Consider the following 19,015-nt stretch of genomic DNA (forward strand, 5'->3'; position numbering starts at 1 on the left):
TTATTTATTTGTTTAGAGTTGATTAAAGTTTAAAATTATTTATTTCTGACTACTGACAGATCTTTTATAACATCTTCTACTTTCAACACAGTGAAATATAACATTTGGTTTCCTCAGTTAGAGAAGTGTGTTTGTATGAGAGGAAATACTCTAAACTGGTTTAAATTTTAAAGACAAAAGCTTCTCTGTAAAGTTTGGAGAACGCTTCTCAAGCTCAGCTCTGCCGATGCGTGGTGTCCTGCAAGGATCGATTCTTGCCCCAATTCAGTTCTGTTATTTTCACCACGTCTTTGATCCCTTTGCTTTATACTGATTCACAGTTTCATTGACTTTTGGGACAAAGTGTGTCCTACAGAGCCATAGATGCAGATGGCCATAGTATTTGGAGGAGTGACAAAAATTCTATGTGCTTCTGTTTTTAAGCGTAGTGAAGTAATACAGCTCAGGCATTGCCCTACCAGGGTTTACTGGGTAACAACAACTTTATTTGCATTATTGTAAGAGTAGGTTTAGGGTTGGGGTAGGTAGCAAATTTAATGTACTGTTATTTTATGGCAATATTTTGCATCTCTTCTAGCCACAACCCTCAAACATGTCTATTCCCCGACATGATACAACTCCCCCTAGTGGGCATTTCCCAAGCATCTAAGTGAACTTCTCTTGATTTTTTCAAGAGATTGCAAAACAAGCAAGCATTGAAGTTTAACTATTTGAATGATCGAGATCTGTGTAGAGGTTATTGACCTAATATGTGTTCGTCTTTGGAAAACATTAAATATTTTTGATGAAATCCGAGAGCTCTCTGACCCTGCATAGACAGCAAGGGTTCTTTCACATTCAAGGTCCTGGGGCCTCATTTATAAAGACTTGCGTAGAAACCATCCTTGATTTTATCTAAGAACTTTTCTGATTTGATCGTAAGAGCGATTCAGAGAAAACGAACGTACCACGAAATCCATGCGTACGCCAGTCATTCGGTTATAAATCACAAATGATCGTGGAATTGTGTGCAGCTGAATGTTCCGCCGTCGAAACGCCCCTGCTTAATTAATTAACATATAAAATGAGCTCATTCCTAAAGCAAAAACTCTGTGACAATGGCAAGTAAAAAGGAGCGCAAGAAATCAAATTATAGTGAGGCTGAACTATCTGCAATACCAGGCATTACCACAAGGAAACGGTCGTACGCCAAGCTGGAATCTGACGTGGAGATAAGTACTTTTCCACGTCAAAGACGGTTTTTATAAATCTGTACTTTGACGTGGATTTGATCGTACGAACACTCTAAGATCAAATCAGTGCGTAAGAAAGTTTTATAAATGAGGCCCCAGAAAGGTACCAAGAACATCAACAAAATAGACCATGTGACATCAGTGGTTCAATCGTAACTTTATGAAGCTACAAAAATACCTTTAATCTTAATATTTAAAAAAAAAAAAAAAATCTTATTTTGTGTTGTAAGGATGGGTTTGGAACGTCATAAGTGTAATTTTCATTTTCAAGTTTATAATTGCTGAATAAAAAGGGAGAGGCAAAAGTGAGGAAAATTCCACTGTTTTCTTTATTAGCAGACACTGCAACATCAGAGAGTGAACGTAACAACCTGCAGACTTCAACACGTCAGAATCACATGGTAAAAAAATTACAATTTGCATGAAAACATATTTAACAAGCTGCCATTTTAAATTTGTAGATTTGTTTTCTCAAGGTACAGTGAAATACATCAGCTCTCTCAAATCTCTGCTTGAAGGTTGTGATCTTTTTCCTCTGTTATGAGTAACACCGAAATCTAGGACAAATGACTAAACAGCAAGGAAAATATACAAGGTTAAAAAAGTCGATTCCCCCAAGCCACGTATAACCACTTTTTAAAACCTTAAAAACTAATGCGAGGAAGGAGAATGAAGGGCGTGTGGAAAGAAAACACTCCAAACTCTAGAGGCAGGTATGAATTTTCTAGACCGAATAAGTTATCAGTAACAATAAATGGCTTTTAAAAACATTTTTAGCGTGGCGTTCTCGCAGATCTACAAGGTGCTCAGCATTCAGCTTCAGTTTGTGCTAAAAATCTGTGCCGATACTTATAAAACCATTGATAAAAATATTTCTCTGTTAACAATATGCCTTGGAGGTTGACGATGACACAACACTAGGAGTGATGAGGAGCTGCGACGACAGTGTTGATGGGAGGCTATAGTGCTACTAGGACTTTGCTTTCTTCATTCTTTTTGATTCTTTGAGACCTGAGGATGGGTTGAGAGAACGAAATGATCAAGAACAATGAATTATGTCAAAAACATAAAGTATATCCCAGTGCAAGTCAACACAAAATGATAGAATGTGCTTATTAATAAAAAAGTAAGCCTAAGGGAGTCTAATGTGCAGTGAGATTATAACACACCGCATTGGTCTTGGCCTCTCCGTTTTCAGAGTGGTTCTCCTCATTGGCGGCAGAGTCGGAGCTCTCCTTGGCCTTCACCTTGGTCTTTTTATCCTCCTTTTTGACACTGGCTGCTTTGTCTTTCTACAGAGGAAGTCAATCATTGGCAGCATTGTGTTAGACAGAACTTTTGCACGTGTGTAAACTCTCAATAACACAGAAACAATGCATTTGTTGTATATCGTGTATGCTTACATGTATGCCTATTGTGATTTTGTCTGTGAACATGCTGCAAACTGACATTCTCCACCGGGATAAATGAACTAGCTACCTAACATTGATCTAATATAAATGTTTAGGTTACACTTTAGAATAGGTAACACTTATTCACTATTAACTACGACTTATTAGCATGCATATTACGAGAATATTGGGCATTTATTAGTACTAATTAAGCACATATTAATGCCTTATTCTACATCCCTAATCCTACCCAATACCTAAACCTAACAACTACCTTCCTAACTATTAATACGCAGCAAAATAGGAATTTATTGAGGGAAAAGTCATAGTTAATAGTGAATAAGGGTTACCTATTCTAAAGTGTTCCCATGTTTTATTGCTGTGTTTGTTAGTATTTACCTTAGCTGTCTTTTTTGGTTTGGGTTGAGCCTTCATAGGAGATGGTCTCTATGAATAAAAAACACAGATGAGATGCAAATATATATTGAGACATTGTTCAAGTTATATTACAAACAAAGACAGAAGAGACAAAATGTGATTCATAAATAAATCTTATAACATTATGCATTTTTAAATGAAAATCGTTTTCCTCTTAAAGGAGTAGTTCACTTCCAGAACCAAAATTACAGATAATGTACTCACCCCCTTGTCATCCAAAATGTTCATATCTTTCATTCTTCAGTCATAAAAAAATTATATTGTTTGAGGAAAACATTTCAGGAATGTTCTCCATATAGTGGACTTCTATGGTGCCCCTGAGTTTGAACTTCCAAAATGCAGTTTCACAATCTCAGCCAAGGAAGAAGGGTCTTATCTAGCGAAACAATCGGTTATTTTCTAAAAAAATAAAAAAACTCAAATGCTCGTTTAGAGCCCTTTGAAGCTGCAGTTTGGAAGTTCAAACTCGGGGCACCATAGAAGTCCACTATATGGAGAACATTCCTGAAATGTTTTCCTCAAACAATATAATTTCTTTACGACTGAAGAATGAAAGATATGAAAATCTTGGATGACAAGGAGTTGACTACATTATCTGTACATTTTTGTTCTGGAAGTGAACTAATCATTTAAGTTTAATTTGGTAAAAGTGCACTAAAATACTAAATTCTAGTAATGAATATATTAACTGTATTTCCAGTATTTTCTACAGTAAGATTTATTTTTAAAATTGAGATTAATATTTTGATTAATGATTTATACATTTATATTAAATTTGGTGGGACATACATACATTCTGCAATTGTGTTTTTTGTAATATACACATAGACAGACAAAGAAATAATCGGAAAATTTCAATACAATACGAACTGCGGATAACCGTGCAGATCTCCTCTGAGGCTGAAAAGACAACACATATATGTAAAAATATGCACACAACTATAACCAAAGGAGAAATATTTCAAGAAAAATGTAACCAAGTGCCATTTTAAGAGTTTAAATATGAAAATATTTTACCTCATCCTTTGCATCCCCATCTCCTTTCTGTGAATAAAAGGAAAAATAAAACATAAAAATAATATTATTATATAATTACATTAATTCACCTTTCACATGTAAAAGCAATAAAGGAACACAGTGGCCTGTATAAGTGAGCTCAATTGAGTTCAGTTCAGCTCAACCATCCCTTATTAACAGCACAACCAACCCCTATATGTGAGCTGAGAGAGGAGGCGTTGACAGCGCCATCTGTCGGTGCATAAGCGCCATTACAACCATCTGCTCACAAGAACAAAGACTATAAAACAATAACACGGTGTTACTGTCTATATGAGTGCGTTCTCAATCATTAGGGTCTTTAATATTGCACGGATCATATTTCGTATGAGTGGATGTTTCGTGATTGATTTTGTTGGAGTTTCTTAACGCACAGCATGGCTGACTCCAGCAGCAATGGAAACCAGCAAAACAAACTTGAGCGCGCAATCGCGCACACACTGTCCAAAACATGCAAGAAATACGCGAATATAAGAAATACGCGGCGGATTTCAATGTTAAATATTTCAAACGTATGCAGATCTATATTTTTGCAATGCGGTGAATAAATAAACGACAGGATTATGACTATCAGATCCGAACAACGCCTCCCTGATGCAGGAGAGAGAGTGTGTATGTGCGAGCATGCCTACCTTTCTTTTAGGCATGTTGGATTCCTAAAGAGATTCGGCTAAACACACGCGAAAAAACAGCTGCTTTAGAAGAGAACCGGGCATATACGTGCTCAGCTCACTACACTAAATACAGTAGTAAACACGGAGGAACATTACAGCAAGCGTCTGAATGGGATAAGGGGAGTGGCTTAGGCCTGACTGATGCCTAGTTTGACCAATCAGCGCTGAGAACCTAGAGCCGAACATGAAGAGCCGGTATTAATGATAAATGTCGACAGTACTATAAGAAACATTGACTGAGATAGGCTAATTCATTCCTATAAAATGTGTGCGTCTTTATAAATTACTTTTTAACGAGGAAAAACAGCGACTCTTTGAGGTTTTTTGAGCAATTTCATTGCCGTTTAGACAAGGGGTGATTTATTTCTGCGAGTTCTGTACTCAAGATGGCGCCCTGGAATCGAGTCGGGTTTTAGGGTTTGTTTCGCAAGGCTGCAGATGACAGATTATTAAACCAAAAGAAAAAAATAAGAGCAGCGCCCTAGTCGCTCACTAACGGGGATGTTACTTTGTTACGTCGCTCGCTTGTTGCAACAAATTAACATTAACAGTGTTAAAACTGCAACATTATTCGCTGGAAACAATTGATACACTAATATATATATATATATATATATGTCACAGTTACAGAATTTGCGGTGCGTACATGAAATAAACGAAAAGATTAAGAGTGCACAAAGTACAGTGTGATTGAATCATACTGAGATAAGCCTGTGTCAGTAAATTAAACTTCATTTCTAGAATGCATACAGTCACAACTTGTTTTGAGAAAGCTGAACATTTCAGAGCAGCCCTGTTTCACACAAACACGTCTTTTCATTCTTAGATGGTCTATTTGTGATAAAGCAGGAAGGGTTCTGCAGGCTGTGTTCGCGGTAGAGGCGGGGAATGAGGAGGGCTAACAGAAGAGAGACGGAGCGATAACGAGCACAAACTCTGACTGGAATGCTCAGATTGTCATCGAGACTGAAGGAGTGAATGTGGAGTTTGATCATCGCTGTTATTGAGCAGAAACGCCTCCTGTCCCGCTCCGGCGACCGCTGTTTGCTCCTCTGTGGGATCTGAGGAATCTCTCATTATGGTCATTAAAGTTTACATCGCCTCATCCTCCGGATCAACATCGGTAAGAACTTCTGATGTATAGGCTATACACTCTGTGAGAGATCTGCAACTAGACATTCCTTACTTAAATTCACCACCTTTACGACAAAACAACAGTTATTGTTACACAGTTATTATACATGAATATAGAATCAAACAGTGTCACATTTATTGTCATTTGAATTATTTTCATGAGGTCGTTGCTGACGCATATCAAATTACCACACTTTGAACTAACAACTGTGACACTAAATACTGTCATTTTGGCGGATACCATGGTAATCACAGAAATGTTTGGTTGTGAAATTATTATTCATAGGCAGTTTGCAAACATTTACCGTCAGATATAAAGCCAGCACTAACTATCCTGTTAGAGACGACAGTAGTCGTTTGTTCTCATGCAAATTTCACAGAGAAAACCCAGTCACTACAAACTCTAAATATGGTGTTGAAGTTGACAGTTAATGTAACCACTTCCTCTGACATCCCTGTGCTGGAAATAAGCACTTCTGCTCAAGACTTCTCCAAAAAAAAAAAAAAAAAAAAAAAAAAAAACATTATGTGCATTGAGCTGGACTAGGAAGTGCATGAGGACTGACTCAGAATGGCCATTCCAGTTTAATCTGAGTTTGTTTTATTTGCATCCTAACTGTTGAGAAGTCAAACAGCAGTGTGTGCAGTGTGCTATAAGTCTGCGCTAGAGGGAGCTCTTCCTCCAGAAGCTCATTTGGCTCAAACTCTTCCTAATTTGGTGAGTTAGAGAATCCTGTCCTGCTCCAGATACTGTAAGTTATGTAACACTGGAACGACAAACATCTCATGGTCCTGACTTGTTCATACGTCTTTCAGTTTCTTTCTATGTTGACACAGTTTATGTGTTACTTGATGAACAAGCAACCAATGTTTCTGAGACATTTTATCAGTTTAACAATCAGTGTGTTGTTAAACAACTGTACAATCTATTGAACGCACTGTACTTCAGTCCCTCACAACCTCATTTTCATTTCTGTTTAAAATTAAATTTGATGCTACCTTAACTAATGTCTAGACCCTAAAATGAATGGGTCTGATAATGGAGGCCAATGATGTGACATAATACAGTGTGTTGGTGTTTTTCCACAATCAGGGTTGGAAAACACTGCTTGAATTTGTCCACCATATTGACCCATTCAGGCTGATTTGTGGAGCATAAAAAGCGTAATAAGTGAATCATATTGTAATGGAGACACTGCCTCATTTCACATAGTTATGCAGAATTACCACTCATTAAAATCCCGGTGGATGACTAGATTAAAAATTTGTCAAGATAAACTTTAAGTTATCTTGAGAAAGCCAGACCAGAAAGTTTGAAAAGTTGTTCTATGTTTCTATGTGGTTGGTAGGGTACTCTGGGTGGTTGCTAAGGTGTTGCTATGCGGTTGCTAGGGTACCCGGGGTGGTTGCTAAGGTGTTGCTATGTGGTTACTAGGGTACCCGGTGTTGTTGCTAAGGTGTTGCTATGCGGTTGATAAGGTACTCGGGATGGTTTCTAAGGTGTTGCTATGCGGTTGCTAGGGTACCCGGGTGGTTGCTAGTAGTGTTGTTTTTGGTGGCCGATTTTAATTTTAGTTTTAGTCTAGTCTTTGTGTGAAGCTGTCATTTTAGTTTTTATTAGTTTTAGTCACGTTCATATTCTTTTTAGTCTAGTCAAGTTTTAGTCGACTAAAAGTCTGAGCATTTTAGTCTTATTTTAGTCAGAATTACCCATTACTATTTTCGTCTAGTTTTAGTCGACGAAAACTGATGAAATTTTAGTCTAGTTTTAGTCTACGAAAACTGATGACATTTAGTCAATTTTTTGTCAATGTAAATGTAATGTAAAATTGTATTTTAGTCTATTTTTAGTAATGCAATTTTTTTTAACCTAGTCAATATAGTATAAGTACCTAGAAGTATAGATGAAACCAATGTTTTCTTTTAGCCAAACCCATTTCAACCTTACCTTATAAGCTCAAGAATACATCCATTCCAGACATGGAAGATGCTCTAATTTAAAATTACAACATTTATTTTACCTACCAAACATGTTAGAATTACACACACATAAATTGAAATAAAATAAATAAAAACAATAAATAAAATAGCATCACGTGGCAATGCCAGAAAAAAAAAAAAAATTCAAGTTTAACAAACGTGACTGCTTCGTATTCTGATTCAAACAACACGAACCCCTTGCACAGGTTTCAAGTGTCATTCACTTCTTTATTAAGAATAAATCATAATACGAATAAATATGTACGTGTAGTTTTGTGCATGTTCATTTTGTAGTAATTCCCGCTTCAAAAGCACTTCTAATTAATAATAATATTAGTCAATTTAACAATATCATTAATTTACTTTGATCCTCTATGGCTGCACAAATCATGCTTGTACTTTTATAAGTTTATTTACCAATTAATTAATTTGTGTAAGTAAAATATTTCTTATGGTTTTCGTAGCACACATTGATTCATTTTATGAAACTGTCCAAAAATCGCTTTGACATCTGGGACGCAAAAGAAACTTTTTCCACCTTTGACCACAAGATGTCATTAGTGTGCAACGTGTTGAAAAGCTTCGAGTAATTAAGCTTTTTAGAGACAGATGAGGGGAACGCTTTGGTGCTGGAAAGCTTAATTTTCCCATCACTACTAAAAAGTATGAAAAACGTTTCTTCTTTTTCTCTCAAAGACGAACCACAGCTGACCAGCCTTTCTCTGTGTCAAACCTAACTTTGTTTGTAGCCGCGAGTGTGGCTTGAGAAAGTGACGTCGCCTGCGGTTAGGCTAGAAGGGATACAGCTCTGGCTACTGGGCATGCGCACATCAATCTAACGTTATAACATTTCGTTTCGTCTCGTTTTCGTCGCCGAAAATGAAGAGACATTTTAGCATAGTTTTTATTTTGTAAAACACATTTAGTCTCGTTTTTATTCGTCAACGATATTGCATTATACATTTTATTATAGTCATCATCACATGACCAGCATTTTCGTTTCGTTTCGTCTCGTTTTCATCATGTGATAAAGGTTCGTTGACGACGATATTTAGTCATAATTTTCGTTGACGAAAGCAACACTAGTTGCTAGGGTACCCGGGTGGTTGCTAAGGTGTTGCTATGCGGTTGCTAAGGTGCCTGGGGTGGTTGCTAGGTTGTTGCTATGTCGTTGCTAGGGTACCCGGGGTGGTTGCTACGGTGTTGCTATACGGTTGCTAGGATGTGCGGAAGGTCCACTTTCCTGCAAAGTTCAGATCCAACCCTGATCAAACTCACCTGAATGAGCTGATCAAGGTGTTCAGGAGCACTAGACAGTCTCAGACAGGTGAGTTTGATCAGGTTTGAAGCTGAACTGAAAATGTATCTCGAGGGCCAAAGATGAGGATCCTGTCATAGAGACTAAGAACTCAATGATGATGGTGCCTCCCCCTGAATCTCTATAGGTGTTTGCTGTCAGAAAATGTTTCTTTAGAGAAATGAATGATTTATGCTCTGTTTGGTGTTATACTGTTTGATATACTTCTCTCGGAAAAGAGCCAAACAGAGAAGATCTGGTTGCACTGCTTGGCAAGGGAAAACTGGATGTCTGAGAGATCCCTGAAGTGTCTCAGTTCACAGATGGTTCAGCTGAATGAATTGTGTGATGATTGATACAAACATGTATAACTTTATTTCCCACACAACCAGGCAGGAAGACATTCATGTAGAAAAAGAAATTAAGTTGGCGCTACCAAGGGAACACTTTAACATATACGGCTAAAGTTCAAGCAACTTGAGCAATTCTTTATCTTTTCTCTCTCTCTTTCTTCAAGTTTACATAGACTTGATTGCTATTGCTGTGTGTTACCTGGATGTTTCACAACATTGTTGTGTCTGTGGGAGTTATTCATGAGTTTGTCCAGCAGTTCTCTCCAGCATGCGTCACTTTTCCAACATCTGCATCTGTGAACCCTTTCCAGCAGTGTCTGTATTTGAGATTCATAATAAAAAAATTGTTGGTGATACTTTACTTGAGTCTTTCTCCAGAACAGTAGTTAGGCTAATATCAATATTTTCTGAAAAAGCTGTAACTCAACAGAAACTGATACTCTCAAATCCAGACAAATTGTGCTGAAAATGTGTTCTTCCAGTTGTGGAGTATGAATGACGAAAGTGTTTGTGGATTTTGAATAATTTGCTCATTGCATGCATTTTGTCTGAAAGCAATGAGAAATGATTCCCAGTATGGTCTGCATAGACTTCTGAATCACTGAATGTAATCTGTATCGCTGTAATCTTCTGTTTCCCTCAGATCAAGAAGCAGCAGCAGGATGTCATGGGCTTCTTGGCAGCCAATAAGATTGAGTTTGAGGAATGTGACATCGCAGCTGATGAAGACAACAGGAAGTGGATGCGAGAACACGTTCCCGATGATTTCCGGCCCACCACAGGGAACCCTCTACCTCCTCAGATCTTCAACGAGGACAGATACTGTGGGGTGTGTATTCCTGACAGACATATATGTGCTGGGTAGTAGCTCTCATTCTCAAAAACAACTTAAGTGTAAGAAGGTGGTAAACTGTTGCAAACAACATTACTCACAATGCTGTTGAGAAACACAGCCTAGATTGATATTTAAGCATTTATTTACTTTCAAATCAAACTAAAACATCCAAATAATTCTCAAAAGTAAAGTCATGTCAGACATCACTGGTTCTTGTCCATCATCTTACCAAACATCTTAGTTGGCCATGTAGTGATTCATCTTTTCTCAATCATTAACATATTGGTGTGTGGTACATGAGCCCAGAGACTGTACACTGTAAAAAGTTTTCACCAGATTCAACTTAAAAACCTAAGTTCAGGAGCTGCCTTAAGATTTGAAGGAAAATCAGCTTAAAACTACAAGTCATTTTAACATATTACAATAAAAATGAGTTGATTTAACTTAAAATCTTAAGGCAGCTGCAAAACTTAGGTTTTTAAGTTGAAACTGGTGAAAACTTTTTACAGTGTAGTGTAAAGATTTTAGCTCAGTTTGAAGGCACACTTGAATCAGAGTAGAAGAGCGCAGCTGGAAACATTGTATACATCTCGATTTACAAAGCAGATTGAATCTGTGAATTAAGTCCTAAAGCAGCCTTATATACACCTACTGCAGTAAACTGTGTTTGTAAAAGTGCCTGTTTTATGAATTAGAATACATTGTCACTAGTAAAAAAACACCTTCTTTTTCTCATACTTTTCTCTACATTACTGCAGCATCTCTTTCTACACTTTCTCTACAACACTGTTTTAGTTCCTGTTTTAATTAAATAATATTAAAACAAGAGAAAATTACACTCTGCTCTTGAGTGAATAACATCATAGCTTTCATAAGGATCAATGTGTATTTAATTCACACAGTTCCCATTCGGGAACTCTCGTTGCGTCATCAACGCTATGGGGAACGCCATTGGCGGGCCGCACTCTGAGTCATAGTCTATAAACCAATCAGAAGATGGGAGTGACGTCACCAGCGCGGTGACGTCAGCGACCAGGAAGTATAAAGCACGTGCATTTCAAACCGGCGTCAGCTTTTGTCATTCAGCGAGAGCGCTCTGTGTCTGTGTCTGTCTGCATAGTTTACTGTTTTTCTGTGCCAAAGCACAACTTTCTTTTGAGTAAACTATGCCAAGGGGGAAAAAACAAGCAAAGCGAGTTAGTTTGGCGGTTCAACATTCTGTGTGTAGTCTTTTTTTGGTGCGGAGCATGCACAGTCAGCCCTCGAGGGGGCTGGCTGCCCGCAGTGTGGTGAGCTTCCACTGCGGGTGCTCTGTTCCCGGAAGGCTCTCTTTGAGAAGGGAGCCTTCACCAGCGCTCCTCGCGGGTCTGGCCCTGCTTCCGCTGAGGCGGAGCGGCAGCTGCACTCGTGGGGTTCGCAGCTCGATTTACTAGAGGGAATGGAGACGGGTGATCCCCTATCTCCCTCCTCACCTAGTGAATCGTTTGACCTTCTTCTGGATGAGGAAGCCCGCTCTGCGGTTCCTTCCCTCCAGGAGGAGGAGTCCGCGCTTCTTTTGTCTTCCTCCGAGGAAGTTGATATAGAGGCCGCGGGCAAAAGTATTCAACCACCCTCCCGTTTGCCCCATAAGTATGAGGAGCTCTTGGAAGCACTGACCAACGCGGTAGCCAAGCTTAACATCAGCTGGCCTGTGGAACAAGAAAATGAGCCGCAGAAAAGTAAGCTTGATGAGCGCTTTCTGCGGACGAGGTCAGCATTTCCAAGATGGGGCCTTCCTTTTTTCCCCGATCTGCATGCAGAGATCGCCAGATCGTGGGAGAAACCTTTTTCAGCCCGCTTATTCACCCCGGCCGCTGATTACTACGGTAATGTGGCGGGGCTGGATGAGCGCGTCTATAAGACTATGCCGCCGGTTGAGCAGACACTTGCGAGTTATCTGTCACCCGGTCTGGCATCGTCACTGAAGGCTCCATCCTTGCCCACTAAGCCTCTTAAAATCACTTCGGGCTTGGTGGGTAAGGTGTACACGGCAGCAGGTCAGGCTGGTGCTTGTTTGCACACAATGTCAGTATTGCAGGCATACCAGGCTGACTTGCTAAAGGATTTAAGCGACGGCGTGGAAGCTAACATCTCTGAGATGCGCAGGACAGCCGCGGAGAGGCATCTGTGGTTGACCCAGGCCGAGATGAAAGATAAGGACAGGGTCCTCCTTCTAGACGCACCGCTGCAGGCTTCGGGCCTCTTTGGTGATTCTGTTGATGCAGTGGTCGGCAGACACCAGGAGCCCCGCAGGCAGGCAGCGGTGTTCCAGCGCTATCTCCCTCGCCGCATTTTTTCCTCTGGGACTGATCGGGAGCAGTCCCAGCCATGTACGAGCTCCTCATACCGTGAGGTACAAAAGAGGAGTGTTGCAACCCGTGCCCCTCTGGCAAGACCTAGAGAGCAGGGTCAGCAACAAAGCCTTTCCGGGGTCAGCTCAAAGCCGGGGACCTCTAAGACTAGGCCTGACCTGAGGGTCGTCTTCCAATCGAAGAGGTCCTCGGCTAAACGGCCCTGACTACTACAGTACAGGGCCGATGAAGGTAGCCCCTATCGAGGGGGAAGGGGCTCCACCACAGTACATGGTGCCCTTTCCTTCTCGGGGCCCTCAGGAGACCAGCCAGCTAACCCTGCCGGTGTTACAGGGCGCATCAGTCTCCCGCGAACCCTTGCTGGTTTTTCCGCCCGGCAACGTAGCGGAGCCAGTAGGTTTGCTACCCCTACTGGGGTCCTCAGAGCAGTTAGTTCAGGTGTCTCCTGCCAGTCAGCTGTTACAGGCCACTGAATTAATTCCTCAAATAATACCAGAAACCAGTCTCGAGAGGCTGGTTCCCTTAGTTCACTTTCAGGCAGCGTGGAAACTACTGCCGAACTTGTCTTCATGGGTCCTGCGTACTGTAGAGAAAGGTTATTCTATCCAATTCGGCGCTCCGCTGCCACCTTTCAGCTGGGTGTTTTCCACCGAGGTGGGCCCCGAGCAGGTTCTGGTAATGGAACAGGAAGTAAACTCCCTGTTGAGGAAGGAGAACATCGAGGTGGTCCCCCTTCAGCTCAGGGAGTCCGGGTTCTACAGCCGGTACTTCATTGTTCCCAAGAAGGATGGGGGGCTGCGGCCCATTTTAGATCTCAGACAATTGAACCGCTCAGTCAGAAAACTGAAGTTCAAGATGTTGACTGTCAGACAGGTTGTGTCTCAAATCAGGTCCGAGGACTGGTTTGTCACGATAGATCTAAAAGACGCTTACTTTCACGTCTCCATCCTTCCTCAACACAGGAAGTTCCTCAGGTTTGCTTTCAGGGGCGAAGCTTACCAATACAGAGTTCTTCCTTTCGGCCTAGCACTCTCACCCCGAACTTTCACAAAGTGTGTGGATGCTGCGCTGGCTCCTCTAAGGCTCCAGGGCATCCGCATACTGAACTACTTGGACGACTGGCTGATTTTAGCCAGTACAGAACAGTTAGCGGTTCAACATCGAGGTGTTGTTCTCGCTCACATGAAAGAATTGGGGTTGAGACTCAACGCCAAGAAAAGTGTGCTGTCTCCATTACAGAGAAACACTTATCTAGGTGTCATATGGGATTCGACCACGATGCAGGCACGAATGTCACCTGCTCGGATCGAGTCGATCATTACTGCAGTAAATGCGGTCAAGCTAGGCCTGTCACTCACTGTCAAACAGTTCCAAGTACTGTTAGGTCTTATGGCAGCTGCATCCAACATGATACCTTTTGGACTGCTGCACATGAGGCCACTACAGTGGTGGCTCAAATCCAAAGGGTTTTCCCCGAGGGGGAACCCACTCCGCAAGATCAAGGTCATGCGGCGATGCCTACGTGCCTTGGACATGTGGAGGAAACCTTGGTTTCCATCTCAGGGCCCGGTATTGGGAGCTCCTTGCTGCCGCGTCACGCTAGCGACAGATGCCTCCCTCACCGGTTGGGGAGCGGTCATGAGTGGCCGCTCGGCCCACGGTCTTTGGAGCAGTCATCATCTCTCATGGCACATAAACAGTCTAGAGATACTGGCTGTATTCAAGGCCCTAAAGCACCTGCTTTCGGACCTGAGAGGCCGTCACGTGTTGGTCCACACCGACAACTTGGCGGTGGTGTATTATATCAATCACCAGGGGGGTATGCGTTCACGACCCTTGTACAAGCGGGCGTACCATATCCTCCTGTGGTCACAGGGAAAACTCCTCTCGATGAGAATGGATGCTTCACCCTCAAGTAGTGAAGCAGATCTGGAGAGTATTTGGCCAGGCTCAGGTGGACCTCTTTGCGACTCAAGAGATATCGTAATGTCCCCTCTGGTTCTCTCTAGTTCCTCCAGCTCCTCTGGGACTGGATGCTATGGTACAGACGTGGCCGAGGCTTCGTCTGTACGCCTTTTCCCCCGATCGCTCTGCTCCCGGGAGTTCTAGAAAGAGTACGCCGGTTTGGAATCCGTCTACTGTTAGTAGCCCCATACTGGCCGGCCCGAGAAAGGTTCTCGGATATAATCGCCCTCCTCGATGGCTCTCCATGGGAGATTCCCGTCAGGAGGGACCTCCTCTCTCAGGCCCGGAGATTTGGAAACTATGGGTGTGGCCTCTGAGGGGGCACATCTCATAGAGGCTGGTCTCTCAACCGAGGTTGCTGAGACAATCCTTCATTCTAGAGCTCCCTTTACGAGGAAACTTTATGGCCTTAAGTGGAAACTGTTTACTTCATGGTGTAATCAGCACCAATTAGACCCAGTTCACTGCCCAATAGGTACAGTACTGGAGTTTTTGCAGTCTCGCTTTTCCGCAGGACTTACCCACTCCACCCTGAAGGTGTACGTGGCGGCGTTATCGGCCTACCACGCCCCTCTCGGTGGTATGTCAGTGGGTAGAAACCCTTTGGTCATACGTTTCCTCCGCGGTGCGCTCAGGTTGAGGCCTCAAGTGAAACCAAGGGTCCCCACGTGGGATCTTGCTGTGGTGCTCGAAGCCCTTTGTAGGTCGCCATTCGAGCCTATAGAGGAGATTTCAGATCGCCATCTTACTACTAAGACCGCGTTGCTTTTGGCTCTTACTTCTCTGAGGAGAGTAGGAGACCTTCAGGCCCTTTCTGTGGCCCCTTCTTATATTGACTTTGCGCATGGTCTGGCCAAAGCCTTTCTTTACCCTAGAGCTGGGTACGTCCCGAAGGGCTCGACAGCAGTACCACAGCCGGTCACTCTACAGGCCTTTTACCTTCCTCCATTCGTGGAGAGCGACCATCGGAAGTATAATTGCATGTCAAGTCAAGTCAAGTCACCTTTATTTATATAGCGCCTTTTACAATACAGATTGTGTCAAAGCAACTGCACAGTATTTAAACAGCACAATAGTGTGTAAGTAACGCATTATTGTAACAATCAATTTTCAGTTAAAAGCAGTTCATCAATGAATTCAGTGATATCATCGTCAGTTCAGTTCAGTTCAAATAGTATACGATATCGCTGGAAAGTGTCCCCAACTAAGCAAGCCAGAGGCGACAGCGGCAAGGAACCAAAACTCCACAGGTGACAGAAATGGAGAAAAAAACCTTGGGAGAAACCAGGCTCAGTCGGGGGACCAGTTCTCCTCTGGCCAGACCAAACAACAGTTTGTACCAATGTCTGATTGTAGAGAACTCATCAGGATCCTGTGGTGTAGTGCCAATGGCCGTCAAGGTTGGCGAGGTCTTTATTGGTGATCCGCCTTGGAGCTCATCTGGTTGACATCCACGGCTATTGAAGTCATCTCTAGGTGGTGATCCATGATCTAAGCTGGGTACGGACTGGATCCGGGGGACTGGAGTGACCATCTGATCCGGATACAAGCTGGATCTGGTGGCTACGGTGATCTCGGAATAAGAATGAAACAGACTAATATTAGCGTAGATGCCATTCTTTTTACGATGCAACGAGTGCATCAGGTGTTATGGGAGGTGTTTTCGGTTCCGGTTGACCTAATTAATGCAGCCTAACAATCCTTTAACGGATTTGAATTATAGAAATGTGTTAATGATTTTATGTGTAAGCCAGGTTAAAGAGATGTGTCTTTAATCTAGATTATGTGCCATATAGCATGTGTCCAGTGCGAGCATTCCTGGAAGCTGACGCCTGTTTGAAACGCACGTGCTTTATACTTCCTGGTCGCTGACGTCACCGCGCTGGTGACATCACTCCCGTCTTCTGATTGGTTTATAGACTATGACTCAGAGTGCGGCCCGCCAATGGTGTTCCCCATAGCGTTGATGACGCAGCATCTCGTTCCCTCAGGGAACCAAGGTTACATACGTAACCTGAGACGTTTAGACTATGCAGTTTTATTTTTAAATTAGATTATTACATTTCTGTGGAATTTTATAACAGAATACTGTTAGACAGAACTACCCAAAAAGTACTGTTTATGTCATTTACCATATTTAGCCATTTTATTTTTGTAATATGCTTCTTTATTCTTATGTTCAATAACAAAATAAAATACAATTACAAAAAAGAAAATATGATAAATATAAGTACCATAACATAAAATGAATCATAATGTGAAATAAAATTGTGGTCATCATTTAGAGTATGAAAGTTCGGGTCCCACTGACTTTAATAATGTGAACATAAACAACTGAAACATTCTATAATCATAATATCTTCTGTTGTATTTCTCAGTAAAAAGAAAGCCATACGAGTTTAGAAAGACATGAGCCAAAGTAAATTATGATAGAACTGTATTTTCTACTTGAACTATTCCTTTAACAGATTTAAGGCAGAATATTCCCTATATGATTATAAGGATGTTTACCCAACATAGATCAAGAAGTTCACAGTTTACATTGATGCTTTAAAAGCAATTAAACTGAATCTATTTCCATCTGTTTCAATGCAAAGCAGGACACATTTCTGCACAGGTAATTTGACCATTTTATCATTTTAACTGGTGTCTTGTGTTTTGATCAAACCAAGTCAAAAACTGTAAGACTTGAGCAGAGCTTTCTGTTGCCATCTTCTCTCTAAATAATGTGTTGTGTGCTCCAGAACTACGAGGCGTTCTTCTGTGCCCGTGAGGACAATGCTGTGTATGCGTTCCTGGGCTTGACGGCTCCTCCAGGCTCAAAGGTAGGTGTCTGACGGACATAAAGACTCATTTATTCCCAGCGTGTGTCCCGTATGTGTCCGCTGTAGGAATGTAGTGCTAATGTCCGTCTGATGGACACACACACGCTCTAGTCTGTCTTCTGCTGGAGTGAACAGACTCTCACTGCTCTTTGGAACTGATTCCATGGGTTTCTATGTGTTTCTTCACAGGAAGCAGAAGCGCTGGCTAAGAAAACACAGATCTAATCTAGAGAAGCGGCTCTAGCAGAGCTGACCATCTCCTGCACTTTCTGATCATTGAGTTTCTTTTTTTGTTGGTTCTTTTTTATCTTTGCATCCATGAAACGATGAATGTGATGAATTATCTGTCCACTCAAAGGTCCATCTTATTGATAGAACTGTTCAAATGTTTTAATTGTCAAGATTTGATGGTGAATCATTCCTCTAATGTTTAAGCATGCAGTTTTTGTTATGTTCATGCTTGAATGTTCTTGATTATATATGTGGTAAATTTACATTTAATATGTGCCCATATATTTAGGGTTTCTGTGGGTCTTAAAAAGTCTTATTTTGATCTTTCACAAATGAAGACAAGAAAAGGTTTTAAATCAGAGCAGAAACTCTTACATTCATAAAGGCAGGGTGTTAATGTTTCATGCACTGCAACAAAAGTATAATAAAAATAACTGATTAAAGGAAAAATATAATCAAATATCTTATCAAATTAAATATCTATGTTAATATTTTTGTCTTGTTTCCAATACAGATATCTAAACATCCTTAAGTCTTGCTTGGGGAATCAACTTGTTTTTGCTTTGAATTAGTTTTATTTGTCAATTTTTTTTTAATAATAAATTCACTTCTTTTTGATACATTTCTCAGAAAACAAGACATTTTTTGCATCTATCTTAAGAATTTGTGAGACATTTGCACTGGAGAACAAGACAGAAATACTGAGGAAGAACAGCTCTTTTGTGCAGTGTGATCAGAATACAGTCAAACTTATATCTGATCAGGTACAGTTAATGTTTTAGTTTTAGTCATGTTTTTTTTTTACTACAAACACAGCTCATTTTGTTCTCTTTAGTCATTTACATTTAGACAACACATTCCCTTTGATTTCTTTCTTTCTTTCTTTTTCTTTTTATTTTAATTGGGTCATTAAAATTGGTCCTGAAACTCATAAATTTTCCTTTATAAAATTCGCAGAAAGTCTGATACTTAACTCAAGTCCCTTAATAAGTCCATACATTTTAATGATTTGTTTCATTTTCTTATTTCTTAAAGAAATGTTGGCAATGATCATTTACATTTGTGTATGTTTAAATATTCTTCTTAGTTCATTTTTAGGCATTTTTTTTGTTTGTTTTTTAATGTGTATGTTTCAAACTGCATGTTTGCCTCAAGTATCATTTATGTACTAATAGAGATCTTTTTCTATTTTAAGGGGAAATTATAAAAACAGTAAATAAATAAATCAACAAACACAAGATGCTACCTATTGT

At 40.8% G+C, this 19,015-nt stretch overlaps 2 protein-coding genes across 3 annotated transcripts; one reads left to right on the plus strand and one right to left on the minus strand.

The window, feature by feature from the left end:
• Positions 1 to 1,538: 1,538 nt before the first annotated feature.
• hmgn6 (high mobility group nucleosome binding domain 6) lies at positions 1,539 to 4,927 on the minus strand. 2 transcript variants are annotated; one of them, XM_073820503.1, is made up of 6 exons: positions 4,750 to 4,927; positions 4,079 to 4,105; positions 3,923 to 3,961; positions 3,023 to 3,070; positions 2,402 to 2,524; positions 1,539 to 2,243 (listed from the first exon to the last, which is right to left on the minus strand). In XM_073820503.1, the coding sequence occupies exons 1-6, from the start codon at positions 4,762 to 4,764 to the stop codon at positions 2,220 to 2,222; spliced, it is 276 nt and encodes a 91-aa protein (XP_073676604.1). In that variant the 5' UTR covers positions 4,765 to 4,927; the 3' UTR covers positions 1,539 to 2,219. The 2 variants fall into 2 exon arrangements, with proteins under 2 accessions (XP_073676604.1, XP_073676605.1); XM_073820504.1 differs by having other exon boundaries at positions 3,932 to 3,961; positions 4,750 to 4,925.
• Positions 4,928 to 5,030: 103 nt separating this feature from the next.
• Positions 5,031 to 19,000, plus strand: sh3bgrl (SH3 domain binding glutamate-rich protein like). The gene is made up of 4 exons (XM_073820502.1): positions 5,031 to 5,914; positions 10,199 to 10,384; positions 17,451 to 17,531; positions 17,721 to 19,000. The coding sequence occupies exons 1-4, from the start codon at positions 5,870 to 5,872 to the stop codon at positions 17,754 to 17,756; spliced, it is 348 nt and encodes a 115-aa protein (XP_073676603.1). The 5' UTR covers positions 5,031 to 5,869; the 3' UTR covers positions 17,757 to 19,000.
• Positions 19,001 to 19,015: the final 15 nt, after the last annotated feature.

Source organism: Garra rufa, chromosome 16 (assembly GCF_049309525.1).
Source record: "Garra rufa chromosome 16, GarRuf1.0, whole genome shotgun sequence".
NCBI lineage: Eukaryota > Metazoa > Chordata > Actinopteri > Cypriniformes > Cyprinidae > Garra > Garra rufa.

Excerpts from the sequence above, each read along its gene's own strand:
- hmgn6 (XM_073820503.1), bottom strand. Across the intron at positions 3,071-3,922 it reads GGTTATCCGCAGTTCGTATT|AGACCATCTCCTATGAAGGC; the intron begins GTATTGAAATTT and ends TTTTATTCATAG. Across the intron at positions 2,244-2,401 it reads GAGAGGCCAAGACCAATGCG|GTCTCAAAGAATCAAAAAGA; the intron begins GTGTGTTATAAT and ends ACCCATCCTCAG.
- sh3bgrl (XM_073820502.1), top strand. The coding sequence starts at position 5,870 with ATGGTCATTAAAGTTTACATCGCCTCATCCTCCGGATCAACATCG. Across the intron at positions 5,915-10,198 it reads CATCCTCCGGATCAACATCG|ATCAAGAAGCAGCAGCAGGA; the intron begins GTAAGAACTTCT and ends TGTTTCCCTCAG. Across the intron at positions 17,532-17,720 it reads CGGCTCCTCCAGGCTCAAAG|GAAGCAGAAGCGCTGGCTAA; the intron begins GTAGGTGTCTGA and ends GTTTCTTCACAG.